At 39.5% G+C, this 23136-nt stretch overlaps 1 protein-coding gene and 1 long non-coding RNA gene across 2 annotated transcripts in view; one reads left to right on the forward strand and one right to left on the reverse strand.

The window, feature by feature from the left end:
- LOC131883923 (uncharacterized) overlaps window positions 1–23136 on the forward strand; it is a 31624-nt gene that overhangs the window by 3234 nt on the left and 5254 nt on the right. The window lies entirely within an intron of this gene.
- On the reverse strand, window positions 17424–22662 carry LOC131883915 (uncharacterized). Its single transcript, XM_059231524.1, has 4 exons — window positions 22074–22662; window positions 18248–18403; window positions 17965–18177; window positions 17424–17887 (listed from the first exon to the last, which is right to left on the reverse strand). Exons 1-4 carry the CDS (start codon window positions 22305–22307, stop codon window positions 17729–17731), a joined length of 762 nt encoding a protein of 253 aa, XP_059087507.1. The 5' UTR covers window positions 22308–22662; the 3' UTR covers window positions 17424–17728.

Here is a 23136-nt window from a genome sequence, read left to right on the forward strand (position 1 = left end):
TGGCTGGGATTTGTATCAGATTGCATTTCAATGTGGGTCTCAAAGTCTGAAAATGTGACAAGCCCACAAGTGCCGGCATCAGAATGCGTAGCAAATCTTGACATGATCGAGTGGTAATCAGTGATCTGTTTGATCTGTTTGATCACCCAAGCAATCAGATTATTTACTCACTGTCAAAAAATGTATAAAAGAAAATTGAATAAAAGATCAGCGTTTTCATCTAATGCACTGTAAAAATTCAAACAAAAGCAAGTTTGGTAGAAGACCGAGATCTCTTTGTACCTAGAGGTCTAGTCTAGTTCAAGAGGACGTATTGTGCCCAAAAGTTTAAATCAAGATACCTTCGTTTATTTTCAAAGCTCTTATTGATCTTCTATTTGACTATGAAGACGAATCCAGCTGTTTGCTTTTGTTTATTGTAGTTTTTAAACTTTTTATTTTAATAAAGAATGAACCAATGCCCGCAAAGGTTATGAGCGAAAATGGAAAACTCAATCAACTTCCAAACAACCGCGAAATAATGAGGCACATCGAAAACAAAATGTCGCTTTTCAAAAAAGGGCCCTCGAAATTAGTTGGTCAAAAAATTCTATGGATATGATATCTCGCCCAGGGGGGTCAGTCACGTCTTTCTGTTTGAATTTCGCGCTCTTTTTCGTGTTGTCAGTCCACGTTTGATGTCCCGGAGACGCATAGCCTAATGAGACAGATTTTCTAAAACAATGACATCAATTTTGACGATAATGGTCGTACAATCTACTAATTATAAAGAGTTGATGATCAGTTTGCCATGAGACGGCCAAAAAAGATTACCAATATTATGTCTGTGACACCCAAATTAATTTTCAAGTACATATCAGTACAACTTTGTAATAAGTTCTTTGAAATATCTTGTTTTGAGGGACTACATCCACCTCCAATAGTAAATCCGAATTCTCATATGCAAGGTCATTTTAAGCAAAGTTATTTCTATTACCATGTAATGAAGTCAAAAACTTGTGTTTTGATGATTTTGGCAAGCATAGTGTCTGAAACTATTATTTTACGATATTTCAACTTAAAAACCCAACAAAATTAGGTCTAGGACCTGACCAAACGAAAAGAACGGTAAATCATGACTTCATTGAAAATTGTATTCTTATTGCCACTTTTTCTGAGATTTGAAAGTGAGAAGGATTTACCTAACAGAATAGAACTCTTTATAATTAGTAGATTGTACGACCATTATCGTCAAAATTGATGTCATTGTTTTAGAAAATCTGTCTCATTAGGCTATGCGTCTCCGGACATCAACTCGTTGTTTTGTTAGAGTAGATTTATGTTCATTCATTTTCATTTGTCAAGACTATTGGTTGAAGAGTTTTGACCATTCACTGGCAAAATAAGTCAACATTAAGATTGAAAAGAAATTCAATTTTTTCCATTTAATCAAAGTTTCTAATAAGTGACTTATTCTAGAGTTATAGGCCTAGTTGTGACATGTGTTTTATGGTGACGGGACAACTCGACCCAGGACAACTCGACCAAGGGACATCTCGACCCAGGGCAACCCGACCCAGGACAACTCGACCCAGCGGACAACTCGACCCAGGACAACCCGACCCAGGACAACTCGACCCAATGGACAAACTTGACCGGACGGACAACTCGACCCAGTACAATAACAAAACAACATTTGGTCAAAAAAACATGATTATGGAACAAAACTAAAGCTTGATGAGTCAACATTTGATGTGCATGCATAAATGTTAGCATCAGTAAGGCATGAAATAAAAAATCAAGCTTGATTAAAACATTATCAAACTTGATTTTTACACCTTCATTGATGTAAACATAACTTGCTTTAAAGATCAAATGATGAATTGTGTAAATCCTTTCAAATTTTGACATGTTTTACATCACAGTTCCAAATTTGCTCCATAAGTATGAACTATTTATAAGCCAATAGGTTGGGCTAAATATCTGCAATGGGTTGAGTTGTCCACTGGGTCGAGTTGTCCGTTGGGTCGAATTGTCCTGGGTCGAATTGTCCGCTGGGTGGATTTGTCCTGGAACCTAGAGAGAGAAGTATGTACAGTTAGTAATAGCAAGCAGCGGTATTACTAAATTACCGTCCTACTCCTGTTTCTCCATGTAGAGAAGTGCAAAGTACCGGATCGGATTTCAGTTTTGTGAGTTAGCCAGGCTACGCACAATCGCGAAATGAACTACCATGATCTTAGCAAATCCAGGGCTTCCAAATAGTCACATATTTATAGTGAGTTTCATTTTTTTGGTTTGGTTTTTAAGGGCTTTTCTAACCGGTACAGGAATGCAATCCACAGTACAATTAAAATAAAAAGGCATAATCTGTCTATTTATTTATAACCTTTCGATCTTTATATGATATTTGGTCTACCAACGAATTTGAGTTGGCAGACCGAGCTAGTCCTTGATTGTAGGGTTGATCTGGAATGCTATCTAAAAATTTGTCCAAGTCTGGCTTAAGAGATGCAACCGGATCAACAAGGCTACGTATTCCCTACGATATTAGCATATTAGCAAATTAAACAAGGAAGGAGCCCGAGAAAGAAGAAAAGTGGACTTAACTGTTCGAACTAGCCTGGATTCTCGAGGGCTTGAAGGTGCTCTCAAAACGCACGTTAAGCCTCTACGGTCCCCAGAATTGACCCTAAATCCTGGGTTGGGACAAAGCACATGGATGCTTTTGAAAACGTACAGCATCAGATACCTTTCGTACCTTCTCTTAACACTGTACAGTCCCAACGTTTTTAGTCTCTCCCAATACAAGAGCTCTCTCATTCTTGTGATGTTCCTAGTGAAACATCTTTGGACTTGTTCGACGTTTTGCAGACCTGCTGAACTTATTGGAGCCCAAAGGGTGAAGCATAATCAAGGTGTGGTTGAACAATGGACTTGTACAGAGTTAAATCGTGATGCTATCGCTGGACTTAAACGTGCAATACATCCAATCTACACATTTGAAAACCTCTACCCACCTTCAACTGGATATGCTCATCGAACTTTCCATTATTTTGGAGCACTACACCTAGATCTTTCATAGATGAGATCTGCTCCATATCTTTACCTCCATCATCTACAAGTGGATTATTTAAAGGAGTTGACCCAAACGTCATTGAGCGCAATTTCATTCCGTCAGGGCCATATTACTCTTAGTAACCAAGAATATTATTTCTAGGTCCTTTGCAAGGCTAGTGGAATCTTGGCCATTCCTATCAAAACTAACTTTGTATGGTCAGCATAAGAAGAAAGACTGGCAGTAATACTAAGCTTGACAAAATTGTTCGCCATCTTTGGGCACTGTTCGACAATGCTTTAAACCATTTAAATCCAACATTCATTTGCTAAAGGTGACATTAGAGGGCAAGTGACAAAAACATGCAAAAATACGAAAAAGATATGTGGTGCCAAAATTTTGTCATCCGTAAAAAGTGTGATGAGCGATCACTGATGAGACTACTTCATAGTGGTACCAGAGGGTGTGCTAGTAAGAAATCCCAAGGCGTTACACTTCTCTATAACTTGCATCTTACCATAGTTTCAGTGAAGCATTAACCTTTCCGTGTGTTTTGCCCCACTTTGCACATTTCTTGTTGTGCCATTGTATCATATATTTTTTTGAAACCATAAACATCTAAGATGTCTTGATTTGCTTTTGTTACTTTATGTTTTTGATTTCCCAAGTGCATTTTTGTGTATGCTAATCTTTTTTTGAGGGTGCCATGAAAACTCATTTACGTGCGACTTTTTAAAGCCATTCAATTTTTGGCTGGGTTGAGTACCATTTTACCCTCTTTTTTATCATTACTAGAGATGGGGAATATGCAAGATTTTTCCCCAAATATGTCCATAAAATATGCAAACATTCTTTTGATATGCATTTAATTTTTTTTGTGTCTATCATGATGCAAGCTAGCTCACATCACATTACGATATGCATTCTTGCCATCAGTTTTCTGTATGTAGTTAAAGTTTCTTAAACGAGAATTTCATTATGACTGTCATACCCCATGTCGCATCCATTTTGAAGATTTCCAGTTATCGACATTTCTTATCAGATGTTAGTAACAGTTGTTGTAAACTAAGTAGCATTTCTTTTCGAAAAAAAGTAAACCGTGTCTTATAAAAAATGCTGATACATTTTTATTAATTTTCTTTATTTTTTGCGGACTTCCTTACCATTACTGGGATTGGAATCGCAGCAGTTCAAGACGTGAAATTTATTCATTTTACTTAGCCTTTATTTATATATATTATTTGGTCTACCAACGAATTAGTGTTGACAGATCTGGCTAACCCTTGAATATATGGCCGATATATGAGGATGGGCGAGGAGCGTTGTCGTCATCCTAGCGAGGACTGGAGTGAATGTGAGAATTGTGACTGATCTACCTTTTGCATGTGGCGTTAAATTGCCTTCGCTTACCCTATATCTGTATTTATCGATCTCCCACTCGGATGAAGCTGATAGAATCTCCTTAACAAGTTTTTGAACTGCCATCCGACGAGATTGCATTATAATTGGAGATTTCAACTACCTGGCATAATTGGTCGACTTGAGAGGAAAATCAGGGTCGGAGGAGTCCTTCCTGGATGCAATAAGGCTTGGATTCTTGGAGCAATCATACGATTTCCTACCCATGTCGTGCAACACTTAGACTACTTCTTTCAAATAGTCACCACCCGATACAAAGTGTCAAGGAGCGAGAGGACTTGTCTTTAAGTGACCATGTTTGCTTGGAGGTCACTATATGCCCCTCGCGTGAGGCCTCGACGCAAATGATTCCAGAATCTATCAAAAGCCAATTTCACGGCTATAGTGTGTGATTTGAACGCATGTGATTGGATCAACACTCTTGTGCTGCGGTCAGTGAACGGGGTTGCAGTACCTGAAGTCTATTTTACTGCACAGCATGAACCAATACATACCAGTTAAATGTCGCAGATCTCAAACCGACCTCCATGGTTTGAGGATGATGGTGTTGGCATTGGTACGGAAAGTCGAGACTTTATTGCCGATTTAAGAATACGGGTCTGGGGCGTGATGAAGAAAAATACAAGACGGTCAAGAGAGAAGCGGCGTCCAAGGTTCTGGAGGCAAAGCGGACGTATGAGAGAGGCCTTTGTAGTACGGGTTCTATGAGGTCACTTTACGGCTATGTCAACTCGTCAAGAAAAGTACTCCGACTATTGATGTTCTTCGAAAGTGCGATGCTCTCTCACAGAGACTGCTGAGAAGTTGTTGATACTGAGCAAACAGTTTTCATCCATTTATAATCAGGCTACTGATGTTCCAAAGCTCCTGCCAACCATTGAAAGATACCCGGAGGACTGAACAACCTGAGTTTTACTGTTGAAAGTGTTCACCGTAGAATAAAAGCTTAACGCCGTCTAATTCTTGTGCCCGGACAAAATTTTTCCGCCACTCTTATAAAGAAGTTGGGTAATGACTGGCCATCCCATTAGCCATTTTGTTTAACCGATCTTTTTGTACGGGATCTGTGCCCATAGACTGGACAAGTGGAAATTTATACCCCTTTTTAGGGAGGCAACCAACAAAGTGCTGCAAACTACCGACCCATCTCTCTGATCTCAACTGCGTGTAAAATCATGGAAGGCTTGGTCAAAGAAAATATTGATGCGTATTTGGATGAGGCGCGAATATTTTGTCGGATGATCAACATGGGTTTCGTAAAGGACGATCCCACAACAAATTTGCTAGAACATGTTGAATATGTCCGTGGGGTCGTTGACGCAGGAGGAACAGTGGACACCATCTATCTCGATCTTAGTAAGGCTTTTGACACTGTCCCCCATTCAATTACTATTGCACAAGTTGCAGGGGATCGGTATTGGTGGGTTCGTTGAGGAGGTGGATTGCAATTGGCTCCTGAACAGAAGGCAGAGGGTTGTCCTCAACGGTAAAGAGTCGTCTTGGGAAGAGGTGAAGTCGGTGTGTGCCACAAGGTAGCGTCTTAGGCCCGCAACTCTTTTTCAATTTTCATCAACGACCTTGCTGTCTTGGGAAGAAACCAGGATCCTGAAATTTGCGATGATGCGAAGATATTCAGGCATATTATGACAGTTGTGATACTGAGAGACTACAACAAGAACTAGATAGAATGATCGACTGGGCGATGGAGAACGGGATGTCCTTCAAGCAAAAAGTGTACATGGATTCGTTTCGGCCGGCAGAAATTGAATTCTGTTTATTCTGAAGAGGAAAAGTGTTGGAGCGAGTTGAGGTCATGAGAGACCTTGGTGTGATGGTCGACAGTAAACTGTCATTTGCGACTCATAGTGCTACAGTGACAACGAAAGCCAGTCGGATGAATGGGGATGATTCGAAAGAAATTTTACAACCCGGATCAAGAAGTAATGACAAGCTTTTTAAAACTTATGTTAGACCATCGCTTGAGTACGCGTGCCAAGTCACCAATCCTTTATTCGTCAGGGATGCCCTAAAGATTGAGTCTAATACAACGGAGTTTCACCCGTATGGCACTTCCAAGGAGTACAGAGGACTACGAAACATCGTCTCAGAACCTTGGTTTGAAATCTCTGGCAGACCGCAGAAAGAAGCTAGACTTGATCCTAACGTACAGACTTGTGAACGATTTGATGGTATGTTGAACAGGCGCCCAACACCTCACTTTGGTTTTAATTTCGCCAAGACATTGCCCACCATTCGACGCGAGGGGTTGAACTAGATCTCCTCAGGCCTCCTTCATGCGAACAAATCTGGGTTTAAACTCATTTTTTGCTCGCTCCGTCAAATATTGGAACCAGCTACCCCTGAACATCCGTTGGTCAAGAAAATTGGCCGTGTTCAAAACATCAACTAGACAACAATGTACTTTACTAATATCTCATAATCGTATTCCATCTCTGTGTTGCTTTTCTTTTCTTTTTTTTTTTTTCTTTCTCTTCTTTCTTTCTCATTATCTTACCAATACTCTTTATTACGTCTCACCTGATGTCTTGAGTGGTTCTTAATAAATAATAATATGGTTGATCGGGAATTTTAGTCAAAAACAGATACCTCTTGTACCTTCTCTGAGTACTGTACAATCCCAACCTTTCTAACCTCTCCCAAATAGGAGAGCTCTCTTATATCCTCAATGTTCCTTGTAAAACATCTTTGGACCTGGTCGAGCTTTTGCAAACCTCCTGAACTCATTGGAGCCCAAATGGGTGAAGCATATTCAAGATGTGACTGAACAATCGACTTGCACAGAGTTAGCATCGTGAAGCTATCTCTGGTCTTTAACTTGTGATACATCCAATCACATGTTTGAAAAGCTTTACCCATCTTCAACTGGATATGCTGATCGAATTATCTGTTATCTTGGAGGACTACACCTAAATCTTTAATGGATTTACCCTGCTGATTCCTGGTACCAGAGGGTACTTTTTGAAATCAGGGCATCTTGAAGCACAAATTCATGGTAGGTGACGGATTCCGTGGCTGTTCTGAAAAAAATGGTTAAAATTTGAATCGATGTTTTTGAATAGCATGAAGCCGCAATAAGGAATAGTTTTGAGAGGTTTCAGTTCTTTCATTATTTTCCTACCGCCAGCGCCAAAACGATTGTCTAGGGTAGTGTGAGTAATCTTAGGGAGTTGGGACTATTTTTTTGGCTTTTTTACTCCCGCTATGGCCTAAATTATGAATGGCATAGTATTGAATCAAAATATAGACACCTTGGCTTTATTTTCATTTGAAAAGTATCAGTTACTTGCCCAAACGCCTGCATTTCAAGTGTAAAGTTGCTAATTCAACTGACCTGATTGCATCTGGCTCCTCTTATCCATGGAGTCCAACAAGACTGGAAAGGAAAGCTTTTTGAAACCTTGCCAGAAGACATTTGAGCACTTCATTGCCCTCTGATTGGGTACTTGATTGGGAAGAAAGAATTGATGAAGCACCCCCTCAGTTTGTTTGCATGCATCTGATTCGGAGGTTCCTTGGTTAAACGTCTTCTAGCAAGGTTTTGTAGAGTTTTCTGCCTCCGTTTCTTATCTCAAGCAACACAACTCAACTCGGTACGGTCATCGATTTGACGGATTTGAAATACTAGAAGTACAGCTTTTCCAGCAAGTTAAACATATCTTATATGTGCCACATTTTTAAGTATTCACACGCATAGAAAATATTGTCTTAACTGGAAAAGTGATTTGTAAATCATTTTGTAGCTTTAGAATCTTCAATTTTTGCTATTCAGTGTTTGAAACCTAGGTTGAAATAAATATTGCTAAATAATGTAACTTGTATTTTGATTTTTAAGTTCCTCTTCTGCATTGAATAGTATGCCCATAACCTCGAAAATTAGGTGCTGGTAGCTCTTTCTTTGATTTAGCGTACTCTGTCCCCAAAACATTCAAAATATGCAAAGAAAATTGTTAAATCGGGTAATATGCAAGAATATGCACTTTAGCCAGCTATTGCACTAAGTATGCAAAATATGCGATTGCATTTTCCCCCCATCTGTAATCATAGCTATTCAAAGTTAAATCTTCCTAAGTCTAGCCATGAATCACTAGAATATGATTCCTTAGTCCACTAAACATCATTATTCCAGTCGATCTTCAATTAACTTTTATCAATTACAATTCAATTTATCGCAGGAATTATGTCGTGCTTGTCTTCTTCTTCAGAAGTGTGTTTCTCCAATTTAGGGATGAAAGGAAATGGTCTCAATCATTGATAGTGGACAAACAAGTGCTTAAACGTATGTCTGACTATCTTTTTCTGGCTCGTCGCTAACACACTTTGCATTCAGCTGATGTGATAGTCGATAGCTCAGGACTCAGTCTAGAAAATCCGGTTCACAAAGATCTCAAGTATTGGACTAAATCTGAAACCATTTTCGAAGTTGCAATTGGAAGAAGGTGAGATGGAAGTGAAATGATCTCCGATACACGTGCGTGCAATCGGCTCACCTCAGAACTGGATTGAAGTTGTGCTTGAGGTCATAGAAATTTCGTAGGGTAGTCAAAAACTCCCCGAGGGTCAACAAAACCTGAAGACGCCAGAGCGAGAGCATCAAGACGGGCAAGACATTTTGGGTCCTCTTGCCAAATTTTTGTTTGCGTTTTCGTATTGCAATATGATTTTTGAATGCCAATCGTTGTCATCTCAAATCTAAAGTGAACAGCGGTTTCATGTACGTGAAGATGCAGTTTGAGCTTTGGAGAGTCTATTCAAAGGATGGGGACAAACACTCAATTTAGACGTTGGCTTCCCAGCAACGTACTTTGGTGTTTCAGAGCAAAAACGTTGCTTTGCCATGGCGGTGGGAAGCGCGTCAAATGAACAGGTTTTGTGAATCACACTCTCGTCTCGGTAGGTATCACAATTTGAGCGAACATTATGATACTTGGTTGGGCACATGCTTCGTTAAGTTTTTAGTGCACAAATAAGTAAAATTGTGAGAGATGATATCTTTTATTATTTCATATTATCATGTTTGTCATTTCTTAAGTTGTTCAATGAGACATCATTAGAAATATATTTGCTTCATGCAATGAATGTTTGAGTACTTAGTAAGTTCGGCTTGACTGGATTACCTGGAACTCAGTTCCAAAAGATGAAGCCTCTAATTCACATGATTGTAATTTGATTTTGATTTGAATGTATTTATAAGTACAAGTACTTTTAAGGTGAGGTCATCTTTGGTACATGGTACACATATCAGGCTTGGATTAGTGACTAGTGCATGAAAATGGAAACAACATATCACAGGGGATAACTGGGCAGCGACTGATTGATGGCGGATTTGAAAGAGCTAATGTTTTATCAGTTCGAGATTCAACGGGGCGAGCATTATACAGTCTGACAGCATTAGTAAGAAAATGATTGCCCCGCGCAGGAGGCCGAAGGTCACCTCGGACTGTACTTCTAGTGGCTATGGGGGGACCAACCACAGGCAGAAAAAACTAATCTGTTTCTTTCGTTCGATCATTGAGAATCTTCCAAACTTCCACCAAAGAGCTCTGAATTGCTATTTGGTTCAATGAATGGAAGCCATTGTCGGAGAAGAGTTGCTCGATTCTAATATGGTCGTGTCTTGTTTTTTCCTGATAAGAAGCGCATTACATCATTAAGAGCAATCTGGAGTCGGTTTTGAGAGGTGTTGAGTGGGTCATGTTCAGTGAAACGCACATGTAGATAGATTGCCGAGCAGTAACGGATTTTCCCATAGACCAGACCATGGACCACGTCCGTCATGGAGCTTCTCGGAACCTCGTTATGTAGAATTTTTAGAATACCCAATGTACGATACACTTCCTTCGTGAGATAAGCAATATGTTTGTCGAAAGTGAGATTGGATTGGAACGTCAATCCTAGGATTTTGAGAGCTTCTTGCTCTTCCACCTGAGCTCCACCGAGTTCTACGCACATTGGACCTCGGGCTTTTTGCGATATATCCAACACACATTTGAAAAGCCTTACCCACCTTCAACTGGATATGCTCATTGAACTTTCCATTATTTTGGAGGACTACACCTAGATCTTTCATAGATGAGACCTGCTCAATATCTTTACCTCCATTATCTACGAGTGGAGTATTTAAAGGAGTTGACCCAAATGTCATTGAGCGGAATTTCATTCCGTTCAGGGCCATATTACTCTCAGTTACCCAAGAGTAGATTCGACTTAAGTCCTTTGCAAGGCTACTGGAATCTTGGCCATTCCTACCAGAACTAGAGACCCTGGTCAGAGACGCGCTAGGTTTGACTAGTGGCGCCACTTCAAAAAAGTAAGCGATCAGATGAACTAAAAAGTTTCCAAACAGATTTCGAACTGATGCGCTGTATAAGAAAAAGTACCGTCATGACAAGCACCATGGAAGATTTTTTTCAAGGACACTGCGAAATTTTACTCCAAGACAAGCTGATTCATGGATATGGTATTTTAGATTATCAAAAATAGCATTGTTACTTTCTAAATACTTTCTGAACCCATTTTTTATAAGGTTAGATTGCAAACATATTTCATTAGATTATTCAAATTAACATCATGGCATGTGAATTTGCAGAGTCTCTGAAGAAACAAGTTCCATATACTTTAAAATTTCATTTGTTGAATATGGTTGCACTTACTTTTTTAAGTGCTTTAGTCCAAATTGACACTGGCAGCATGCGAGAAATCAGCGTGACAGCTACATTTTATTGAGAAATAGCGTACTAATGCGATTCTAATGGCAAAAGACACTTTAATGCTGTAGAATATGTTGGTTGAACCCAAGGAGAATCGAATTTGTCATAAACCATTCAAAGCTTTGCCTTTTTATGCAATGCAAACATGTTAGGTTTTTTGGAAGTGACGGACTCCCTGTTGAGAAAGTTTCCAAACAAAGCCCATGTTCGTTGGCAATTGGCAGCCAATCAGATCGATCGAATTTGATGACATATACTCAACCTCGCGGGTCTCTGCATCCAGGGTCCCTAACCAGAACTAACTTTGTATCGTCAGCATAAGAAGAGAGACTGGCAGTAATACTAAGCTTTTGAAAGCGGGGCAACGAATATTATAAACAAGAGGGGTCCTAAGATCGAACCCTGGGGAACACCTGACTTGACATCATGTATGTCACTAAGGGATCCCTCAACCTTAACCAATTGCTTCCTACCAGAAATGAAACTTTTTAACCAATTGAGAACCTTGCCTTGGATCCCAATCTCATGGAGCCTGTTAACTAAAAGACCATGATCTATCTTGTCAAAGGCCTTGGCAAAGTCGAGATAAACTACATCAACTGATTCATGGCTCTCTAGTCCCTCAATAACCCGCTCAATATGTTCAATCAGTTGGGTAACCGTGCTAAAATGTGCTCGGAACCCATGCTGGCTAGGAGGAAGGACTTCATGAATATCAAGAAATTCAACAGTTTGAACTTCATGATCTTCTCAAACACCTTCGCAATATTCGAAGTGAGAGAAAATCGGCCTGTAATTACTGGGGAGCGACTTATCTCCCCTTTAAAAATTGGAACAACATGAGCTAACTTTAGTGAAGATGGAAGCTTGCCCTGATCCAAGATGCAACGCATCAAGTACGAGAAAACAGGAGCGAGAACCAGTGAGCATCTCATCAGAAACTGAGATGTCACGCCATCAGGACCAGGAGAGCTCGAAAGCCTCAAGTCCCTGATGGCCTCTAAAGCATCTTGATCTGTGACTACAAGATCATCTAAACGCTCAGCTTGACTAACCTTGTCAATCTCAACAGACTCATCTTCAGAGCAATGAGCTGTTGCTTCCGAACTCAGTGGGGTTGAAAACACACTGGAGAACTAATCTCCAAGCATGTTAGCCATAGTCTCTACATCGCTAATGGCTTCCCCATCAACCTAAAAAGGCCCAACAGAGTGTTTCATTTTCTCTTAGAGTTCGCATAAGAGAAAAATGCCTTCGGATTCGACCTGACCTCTTGAACCACCTTGCTCTCAGTTTGTAACTGGTCATATTCGATGGAGGCCTTAATCTTACACTAAACTACGTCCAACTTTTTTCGGAGACTACCCACAATTACTGGATTCGATGTGCTGTTCAGCTTTTTTGCTAGTTTGCAACTAGCTTGACCTTGAACAAGGTCTTTCCTAAATTTTGGAATTTTTGTCCGTGTACCACCTTTCGGAACACATTCAGAGATTGCTAAACTGGAGCAAACTTCCTTAAAAACCGAAACTAATTATCAATGGCTGCATCCATGGACGATTCCTGTTTCAGAATTGAAATCAGGTCAAGTTCTTCTAATCTTTCTATAATCAACGGCCAATGTTCATCTTTGAACTTGAACTTAGCCAAACGACCTTTTTGACCGGTTTTGCTCTAGAGCACGCCGGCTTTTGAGTAATGGTCGACCCTATCTCGAGAACATGATGATCTGACAGATTACTAGGTGCCACATGGACATATTGGATCAGATCAGGGTCATTGGAAAGACCAAGTCGAGAACGCTATTCTCTCTAGTGGCTACACCAATATGCTGGGAGAAATTGCGCAAGATCGCGAATTCTTCCAGCTTTTCGAACGACTGAGATGTCGATTTCGAAAAGGGAATATACCATCAGGACTAACCTCCCACTCTACAACGCTAGGTGGAAATTAAAAGTCCCCTTCAAAGAAAACTTTCGAGCAAACTGCCAGATCCAACTCATTTCCAGTGAATTGGAGAGCTGACGTAAAAGAGCTTGCTGAACAAGAAGGGGTCTATACATTTTTACAATAGACAAATCAAGCCTTTGGAAATGACAACTAAGACCTCTACGTCTCCATTCGACATTTGTACATGACTATGTGCAAATCATTCCTAACATATAGGCATACGCCCCCATGTGGGAATATGGGATTATCAGGGCGTATCCTATCACAACGAACTAAGTTGAAACTAACTATGGTTAGTTCTTCATCTAAGACCACTGGCCGACGCCAGTTTCCGTTATAGAGATGAATGCAATCTCTCTCTCAACGGCTAGTTCTTATAAGATCTTAACTTTCGCGCTTTCTCTTTTAGAAATCAGACAATGCACGTTCAAATACAGTCAGTCCTCTTATGGGCCTCTCTTTTGACGGACCAAGTTCACAAGATCTTGGACCATCCTCTCCAACCGTAAAAAATCCCGCTTATCAACAAAGCTACGTTCTATTCGAGGCAAAGCATGAGCTAATGGGAGATGGTTGGGTTGGGAAATGGGTTGGACAGCTACATTTGAATTGGAACGTATTTTGGGAAAAGGGGTGGGGCAAGGAATATTAGGGAAGAGAGTGTTTATAGGAATAGGGGTGGATTGGGTATTTGAAGGAAGAGAGGGAATTGGAAGAGAGGGCGGGGGTAGGAGGGGGAGGGGAGGGGTGAAGCTGAATGGGTTAAGGAAGGGGGGTGGGGTGGGATTAGGTTTAGGAATAGGGTCAGCTCTAAAACTGCGAAACTGAGCTATCCTATTTCTCGCCTTTCTTTGCGTCCCTTCTACGTGGACGGAAGTACACCGTTCATTAAAGCACGTCTTAAGTCTCATGGACTGACGGCACATGTAGGGTGAAAAACGGGACAATTTACCTTCGAACATCCCTTCTTACTATTGTACTTCTCAAGGCCGAACTTTGGGTTTTTCATGCTTTTCGTCTCTACGGCCAAAATATCCCCATTTTGCGACATGCCCTAGCTAACCCTCTGGTCATCTCGGATTAGCAGGGGATCTTTGCTTCGGTTAAGGTGTTTGCAAAAAAGAAGAACTTGGTTATACGTTACGATAATTAGCAAAAGGGTTGAATTAATTGAAACATTTGTGTTGTGCGCTTTTTTACCACTTCTAGAAAATAGTCCCGAGCGCTTCAAGATGGAAATATCGTAACTCTTATTTGATTCTATATTCATACAATGTTTGGTCCACCAGTGTATTATCATAATTATTACTTCAAATCAATTCAATTTCTGGTTTGTTTTTTCACGGCCTTTCTAACCGCCACAGGGAATGTAATCCCAGTACCATTAAAATGAAAGATAATAGTTCTTATATTTATTATCTTTCAATCTTTTTTTGATATTTGGTCTGCCAACGAATTTGAGGTATGTGGGGTTGATCTGGAATGCTGTCCAAAAAATGTAGCCAGGTCAGACTTCTAACATGCTACCAGATCAACAACCCATACGTATTCCCTGCAAATATTAGAGGGAAGCAAATTGAACAATGAAGGAGCCTGAGAAAGAAGAGAATAGCTATTTCTTTTACCCGGGTTTCCTACTCCCTGGATTCTCGAGGGCTTGAACGTGCTCTCATATTATCACATTAAGTCTTTACGGTCACTAGAATTGACCCTGAAACCTGGGTTGGGACAAAGACACATGGATGCTTTTGAAGACGTACAGTATCAGATACTTTTCGTACCTTCTCTGAATACTGTACAATCCCAACCTTTTTAGTCTCTCTCAATACAAGAGCTCTCGGTGAAGCATATCCAAGATGTGACTGAACATCTTGAATAAGAGTTGTCGGAACCGGCTATCTGGTGATCCTAAATCCTTCAAGGACGACACTTGGGCCAATATCTGTACCTCTATCATCTATGGGTGAAGTGATTAACGGCGTCATCCCAAAAGTCATTGGCCGGAATTGCTTTCAAGGGCTTGCTTCTCTACGCAACCCACGAGTAGATGTACCTCTAACCGACAATTAATCAAAATAAAGTTTCAAATTCGGGGAGCCAATGGGTTGATGACTTGTTCAATTGCTTTGATTGAAACTGAGTAATGCAAGGAAAGTAGATTGGCCCCCTGCCCCACACCCAGCTGCCAAACTACCAAAATGTACATACAAAGCAATGTCCGATGAAGCTTGGTTGAAGTGACTTTTCTCTCTCTAGAGCTCTACCCTGAACATTTTAGACATAAAATCGTATCATCGTAAATATCATCGTATAAATATCAAGAGGTTCTGTGAGACATAATTCAACATAGTACGAAAATATTGAGCAAGTCGGAGTTGGACAATTCAAAAGCTCGCTGATACAAAGTTCCAAGATAGTTATTTACAAACGAGCTACTAAATATGCCTTTGGGTAACAGGCATCTGCATTGAGAAGAAAACCAGTTAATGCATCCCTCTCCAATTTCTGATCGACAAGCAAACATCGTATTTGTCGTAATCTAATCAAGACCATACCCTATCTATTCAAGTGCTTTATTCCAATTCGTTAGAGATGGATTGTAAGAGAACAGCTAGACGAGTGCATTTTCCATCGACTTGCTCTACTAACGTAATATCATGACATGCGACGCCCTATCCCTAATAGATCAGTGGTTTCAGCCCCTGATGAACCATGTAACACTTAGACTTTTTTAGAATATCACATATCAATGAATATGTATATACATATCTTGAATATGCTTCAGTTATCTGAGTTCCAATGAGTCCAGCAGGCTGGCAAAAGTTGCAAGAGTTCTAAAAAGTCCCGGTACATCATGATATGGAGTGAGAGAGCTTTCCTTTTGGGAGAGATTAAAGAAGTTGGGAGTGTGCAAAATTCAGAGAAGGGACGAAATGTATCTCATACCGTATGTTTTCAAAGCCTGAAACCCGGGTTTAAGGGTCAATTCCAGTGACTGTGGAGGCTTTATATATGTTTTGAAAGCACCTTAATGCCCCTGAGAATCCAGGCTAGTTTGAACACTGAAGTCCACCTCTCTTCTTTCTTGGGCTCCTTCATTGTTTAATTTGCTTCCCTCTAATATTCGCAAGGAATACGTATGGGTTGTTGATCTGGTAGCATCTTCCAAGTCTGACTTGGATACATTTTTTGGCTAGCATTCCAGATCAACCCCACATAAATCAAATTCGTTGGTAGACCAAATATCAAATAAAGATTAAAAGTTCAACCTTTTATGTTTTAAGGTATTCTGGATTACATTCCCTGTAGCGATTAGAAATGCCCGTGAAAAGTAGAACAAAAAAATGAATCCCATAGTACTTCATCAAGAAAGGTCATATTTCTGCCTATACATTTTTTTGAAAAAAATCAAAAAATCTAGACATCTTTATTTCCTCTTTTCTGGTCAGACATGCCNCCCCAATCTTTTTTGAATTGGCTGGCTCGTTGGGGGACCTTGTTTGGAACCTTTGGCAGGTTCTTCGACAATTGGCATCCAATCACATTGACCGAATCTGATCACGTCAACTTAACGCTGTGCATTTTTTAGTTCTATTTATGTCTCTCGGTTGAACCGTCTATGGTCGACACAGGCTCCTAAAGTTTTATTTAATTTTGGCCCACGTGTAGTGGCGATGCCTATTTCGATTTTGAGAGGGGAATGACTCCAGGCTGTTGCAGTTTTGTAAAGTGCCAAAGTTTTGCAATGAGACTAGGCCCAAGAATTTGCCGAGGACGCATGAGAAAGGGATACATTTTTTTGAGTTTTATGATTATAGATTATGAGGCGCCCGATTTGTCGGGAATTCCCCTCACAATCTATATTTCTGGAAATTTGCACTGCGATTTACCTCTTCCTGTGTGGGGGGAAAATCATCAAATTTCTAAGATTACCTAGTTTCGGGGAAACTAGACATTTCTGGAAAGATTTTAAATTCATGTATAATATTACGAAAATGAAAAATTTTATGAATAATCTGTCAAACTGCTACGCGCTTAAAATCTTATGACAAACAATGAACTCTTCTTCCCCACCGAAAAAGAGTTGATAAGTCAACATCTTGTCCAAGTCAATGATGACTGCATTTAAGTGACTGGAATGCCCATTTTCAATTTTTTATCAAATCATGACGAAGTCCTTGACTGTTCCTCACTGCCTGACGTTCCTACGTATTGCAACCTTTTTTTGTCGATGGTCCATGGAATTTTACCCAAGATCAGGTGAACAAAACTGAATAGTTGACTTTTCTTCACCTTGGCCAAGTTTATGTAGTATTTTCCAGCAGTTGTTCATGTAGTATACTGTAGGATTGTAGTGGGCCCATCCTTTTTAATTATTTCGACGAATTATGTATTATCCCTAAAAGACCCCATGACAAATTATTTTTCCACCTCACGGAAAGTGTTTTGTATCATTTAGATTTATCGAATTAAAAAGGATTCTAGAACTAGTGTCACTCGAGTATTCACACTTGCAAAAACATTCAATAATTAGTGTAAAAAAGCTAGCCGTTTTGACCCAATACCGATTGCAGAGCCTTTCAACATAAATAGCCTAATGATTCATTGGTCGCGTCAAGTTACTCCAAACTTGATTGGTGATCGCATCCGTTGTTGAACTCTTTCGTCCAGACATTCCACTATCTTCCGTCTCTCTGACAAAAAATGGCCTCAAATAAGGTAACCACGACCATGTGGAGAATCTTGTGATAAGCTGAAAGAGGTGAACAAGAATAAGTATCAGACACAAGCGATCCATGGGTCCTTCAAACAATAGTTATGCATTCTTACGACTAGCACACTAATCAGGATGTGAGTGAGCACACAATTAGGACACAACACTCGATCCATCAAGTCATTGTCAGGGTCTCCTTGGGTGATTACCAAGGGACTGATTCGAGAGTCCCCACCAGATTGACCGTCTTGAACACCTCCATCTACAGCTAAAGGTTGGCCGGTCCATAGAAGAGTGGGTAGAATCCAAAACACGGTCAAACTAAGAGCCTGCAATAATGATATTTGGGTGGGCTGAGTGATCACTGGAAGCACTTTTTGCGAAAATTATAGGACGTACGTTCACCCATGTGATCATAATGTTTTCCATGGCGGTATCAGGGTTGGTGAAGAAGTCGATTTGCCGCAACCATCGCACCTTATTGGTCGAGTTGGTTTTCTTGGGATCCCAATAGGAGTAGTGGAGAAGTGTCCATGCAATGATAATGGCTACATTCTGAAACGAAGGAATTCTTCCATCAGATCAGACAAATGAGTATTGTCAAAATGAATTAACAAAAACAAGGACAAGCTATTCAATTGAATAGGAGATACCTTTAAATGTAAGTGCCATTTTTCAACTTTGTTTAGCAAGAACTGTCCAGTTATTTTTTCAACCATTGTTTTTTATGATAGCAATCTTTATTGCGACTCTTGGTCATGTCATGGGGTTGAAAAAAAACTATAAAAATATAATATGATGTATAGACATTATACATTGCCATGAGACAAATTGCATCCAATTTCACATGTACCCTTATTTGATGCAAATAACAATTTTCCACACCTCAGGGTTAGCGCAGTTTCCTAGCCCGGTTCGATTCTCCTCCCCGACCTTTCTCAAGGAAACTTTTAGACGCTAACCACACCCACAGACGGAGAACCAATCTGATACAGACTAGAACATTGCATATCGGAACAATATAAGAACGATATGATGGCTAGCTTCTTCACTGGCCGGGCGAGGTTCACCCCTACGATCCCTAGCACCCCAAATATAAAAAAATAGATCTATTTGAAGAGCTCAAATCAGAGTTTTAGAAAATGTTATAATTTGTTTTTGTCTCGTTTATGAATTGGTCGAATCATCCATTCAAACATGTTTTCAAATAGAGTGAGTTATAGAAACGCATTTCAGTTCATTATTCAATTTCAATGTCTGTGTTTATCTGTGAATGATTTTAGCCCTTAAGCATAGCTCATCATTCATTGCATGATGATGTTGTTCCAAATAAGGTTTGAGGTCGAAATGAAGAAAAAACTTTTCTAAGGGGTACAAAAAAGCTAAAAGTACTTTATGATATCATTTAAAACTTACTTCAAGTAAATATTTTACAATTGTGATGTCAGTAAATTGTTAAATTAATAATTGAAAGTTCTATCAAATTCGATCTTATCGTTCGATTTCTTTTCATTAACGTTGGAAAAAGTCTTTAGAACGTAGAATACAGTTACTGCAAAGACAGTCAAATTTGAATACGAAAAATGTCAAATACATGTAAATGCAAGTTTTTTAGTGTTATTACTAAGCATAGATCTGCTAAATATAAACTTTTATGTCAGTGTTTTACTATGAATACTATGAATATTGTTCGACTATGTTTTGGTACTGGTTTTGTACTATTTTTGAATTATTCATTGTATTTAAGGGACTTGATACCTATAAATCTGAGATGATTTCAAAGAGGTTTTTTATACAAAAAGTGCACTTTTTATATATTTAGCAATGAAAAACACAACTTAGCAATGAAAACACAAATATTCAGCAAACACATCCTCAAAAACCATAACCAACGTGTGTTCTTTTGCATTGATGATGATTAGAGTCATACCAAGTCTTTTTTCCAATTTTTTTTTTTTACATATTTTGGGGCTCGAAAAAATATTCTTGTCTATTTTCATTTTTTTACCTTTTTTTCTTTTCTTCCTGCGATGATGCGTAACAAAGAGAAAGATGATTTCAGGGAACAAGGAGTTTATTCAGTTGTGGATCATATAGGACACAAATATAACTATTAAGTGAGCAAAAGTGCCCCAAACAATAGCACTAGACTCGCGCAAAGAATCAATTGTATACTGCACCATAACGTCAGAATTAGTGTAAGAGTGTCCTAATGTCAAGCATTTTAATAAAGAAGATAAATAACGAAGCTCAATAGATCACCAATACATACTTTCTTAGAATTTGACAACAGAAAAAGGCAATAAACAGGACTACCAATGACCTTTCGGCAATGGCAGCATCGTTTTTGTAATTCATCGCCTTTTTTCGTTCATTTTCAATATTTTTTGTCCTTTCTTTCTCGACTTTTCGCAGTTACTATTTTTCATTCTTTAAACTTTTTTGCATGTTTTCCAACTTTTTCTCATTTTTTCCCAAATAACAAAATGGCAACTAGATTTCTTTTTCAAGGTCTACCTATCAGGAGCAAGCATGGACATGGCATGAATCTGCCTCTTAAGGATAGCAGGTTCAATATAAAATTAATATAAAAATGGTTAAGAACCCTGGTCAGGTATAGTAGGTAAATATACCTTTGGATAAGTGAGTGTAGTGAATGAAATGAAATGAAATACCATTAAATGACCTTTGGTAGACGCCATTAAAGACTCCACTTTTAGATAGTGGAGGTACAGATATTGAGGTGGTTTCGTCCATTAAGGATTAAGGTATAGACCTCCAAGGTAATGGAAAGTTTGATGAACTTACCCACCTGATAAGTAGGCAAAGCTTTTCAAAAGTGTGGTTGGATATATCGGACGTTTAAGATTAGAGATAGTATCACGATCCTAACTCTGTAGAAATCGATCGTTCAGCCACATTTTGAATATGCTTCCCCCATTTGGGCTCCACTTAATACAGCCGCATCGTAGAACGTAGAACACCCCCCAAAAAATTTACTACGAACATTACCGGAATGAAAGAGCTCTCATTTTGGAAGAGATTTGAAAGGCTCGACTACCCTATAGTCAAAGAAGGTATGAAAAGGTCTTCGATCCTGTTTTCAAAAGCATCCATGACCTCTGTCCCAACTGAAGTTTTAAAGTTAATTGTAAATATTGGCCGCCATAACTCACTTGAAATGTCAATTCTAGACCCTAGCATCCCCGTTCACATTCCAGTAAGCCCTCTTCTCGCCTCTCTCGAGATCCTTCATCGTTTAATTTATTGCTCTCTAATGTTCGAAAGAAAAATGTCGGCACCGATTTAGCAGATTTTCAGTCAGATTTCAAAGCTCTGACCAAAATTCCAGATCTACCAAATATTCAAGGGCTAGCCAGCCAACTCTAACTTGTTAGTGGATCATACATAAATTACAGGACTTAAATGAAAAGGTATATGAATACAAAGATTGATAGAAACGATAAACCTTTCATCATGAACTTCCAGGGATTTCTTCCCTAAAAGCAGTCAGAAGGGTATTTCAAAAAACAGTTTTTTTTTCTCGGCGTTTCTCGTTTTCGCTGTCCCAAGAATGAAACTCTATCTACCCTTATTTGTCATGTTGCGATATTTGGCCAGTAAATGGTCAGTTACCAATTATTCACTTACCTCGAATTCTTAGATTTTGAATTGTTCAGCGCAAGATTATTGAGTGACGAACAAAATCTTTTGGTAGACATAGATAACTCCATGCCGGAACTGAGGTGAGGACTTGACTGTGCTTAAAACGTAAGATGACAATTGCTTAAAGGAATGCCAATTCTAGTCCAAATCAGCTAATGATCTAGAATCGTGCAAGGAGCAAACAAGTTTGGATATTCTGGATTTCTCCTCTTAAACAAAAGATTGTCTTGTCACTTTATCACCATTTTATGACTCCAACAGTGGCTAATGTTCTGCAGACTAATTTACAATTTACAGTATGCGTACCAAAATGTAAGAATGGCAATAAAAGCACGTTGAACATATGTATGACTATTAAAGTAAGTATGGGGGTTAACGAACCTTATACAGGATAAAGTATTTTTCAACCGAGAATTCCTATGGTTGCCTGGTGATATTTGGGGCATGTCAAATTGAACCACTCATCCGAAAACGGTTTCTACGACCTTGCCCCCTGACGTCACAACAATGTGCAAATGGCTTCACTCACTTTGCATAATTCATCCATGGCGACACTTACCGCCGTTAAGAACAGGGAGAGTAAGAATGCGGAGGTCTTGGCACTGAAAATGAAATTCAAGGCCTTGATGGGATCTCCTAATCCAAAGTATAGGGACCGCGACACCCTTTCCCGTGGAATATGATCCTCCGGCAGAAATGAGGCGGTCACTGTTTTCGAGAATGCTGATCGGTAGGTGAGGATTGAAATCAAGTTGAAAGTCGTAAGCATGACACAGATCCGTGACACTTTCATCGTGGTCAAGCTTTGAAGAAAATCCGCTGACGAAAGAGAAAGAGTAGGAGAAGACGGAGACGGAGACAATGTTTGCTAATATGCGCTCAAGACGGAAATGACTGGTTTACTGACTCTCTGGATCTATTTAATCAGACTAGTGATGGAATGGGCCCTCGAAAGTCTAAACTTGCGTTGATGAGCGACGCATGCTAGGCAAAATTGGCGGCGGCCAATGGGAAACCCAACTTGCGGTGTGCCTTCTTTATCCTTGTTCACCACTCTGGGAATGATTGCTGCATCCCGGCAATACTTGTTACAAGGTTCAAAGCTATGAAACAAACTTGTTTCCGTGTTGGAATTACATTCGCCGGACGGACAGGCCAGCGCTTTATACTGGGTGCATCGTGTAATTATTAGTGATAAAATGGACTACAGGGCGAAATTCCTTGGATTTTTATGAGTGTTTGGCTAGAAGGAGGGCGATACAACTTGCAAAATACGAAGGAGGTAATAGCATGGACTGGGGGATTTGAGGAAACCAAACCAAGGGAGAATTTTAGAGCGGCAGTGTCAAAGTTCATTGATCCCTTAATTTTGTCCAATAATCAACGAAAGTTTTTTGTTAATTGCAAATCGCTGATTTGGCCCAATAATCTTTCCCACGCTTTTCTCCGGCATGAAAAATGACATGATGGAAAGGCAAACCTGAATATATTAACTATTTTTCACTTTTATCCAGGCATCAATATCGTAAAGGTTGAAAAGAATATTAAGTAAAACAACAATATTCTATCTTAAAGTGGGAAAATCAAGATTTATGAAATATGTTTTAATTTTGAAGGGCCAA

This window comes from Tigriopus californicus, chromosome 1 (genome assembly GCF_007210705.1).
Source record: "Tigriopus californicus strain San Diego chromosome 1, Tcal_SD_v2.1, whole genome shotgun sequence".
Taxonomy (NCBI): domain Eukaryota; kingdom Metazoa; phylum Arthropoda; class Copepoda; order Harpacticoida; family Harpacticidae; genus Tigriopus; species Tigriopus californicus.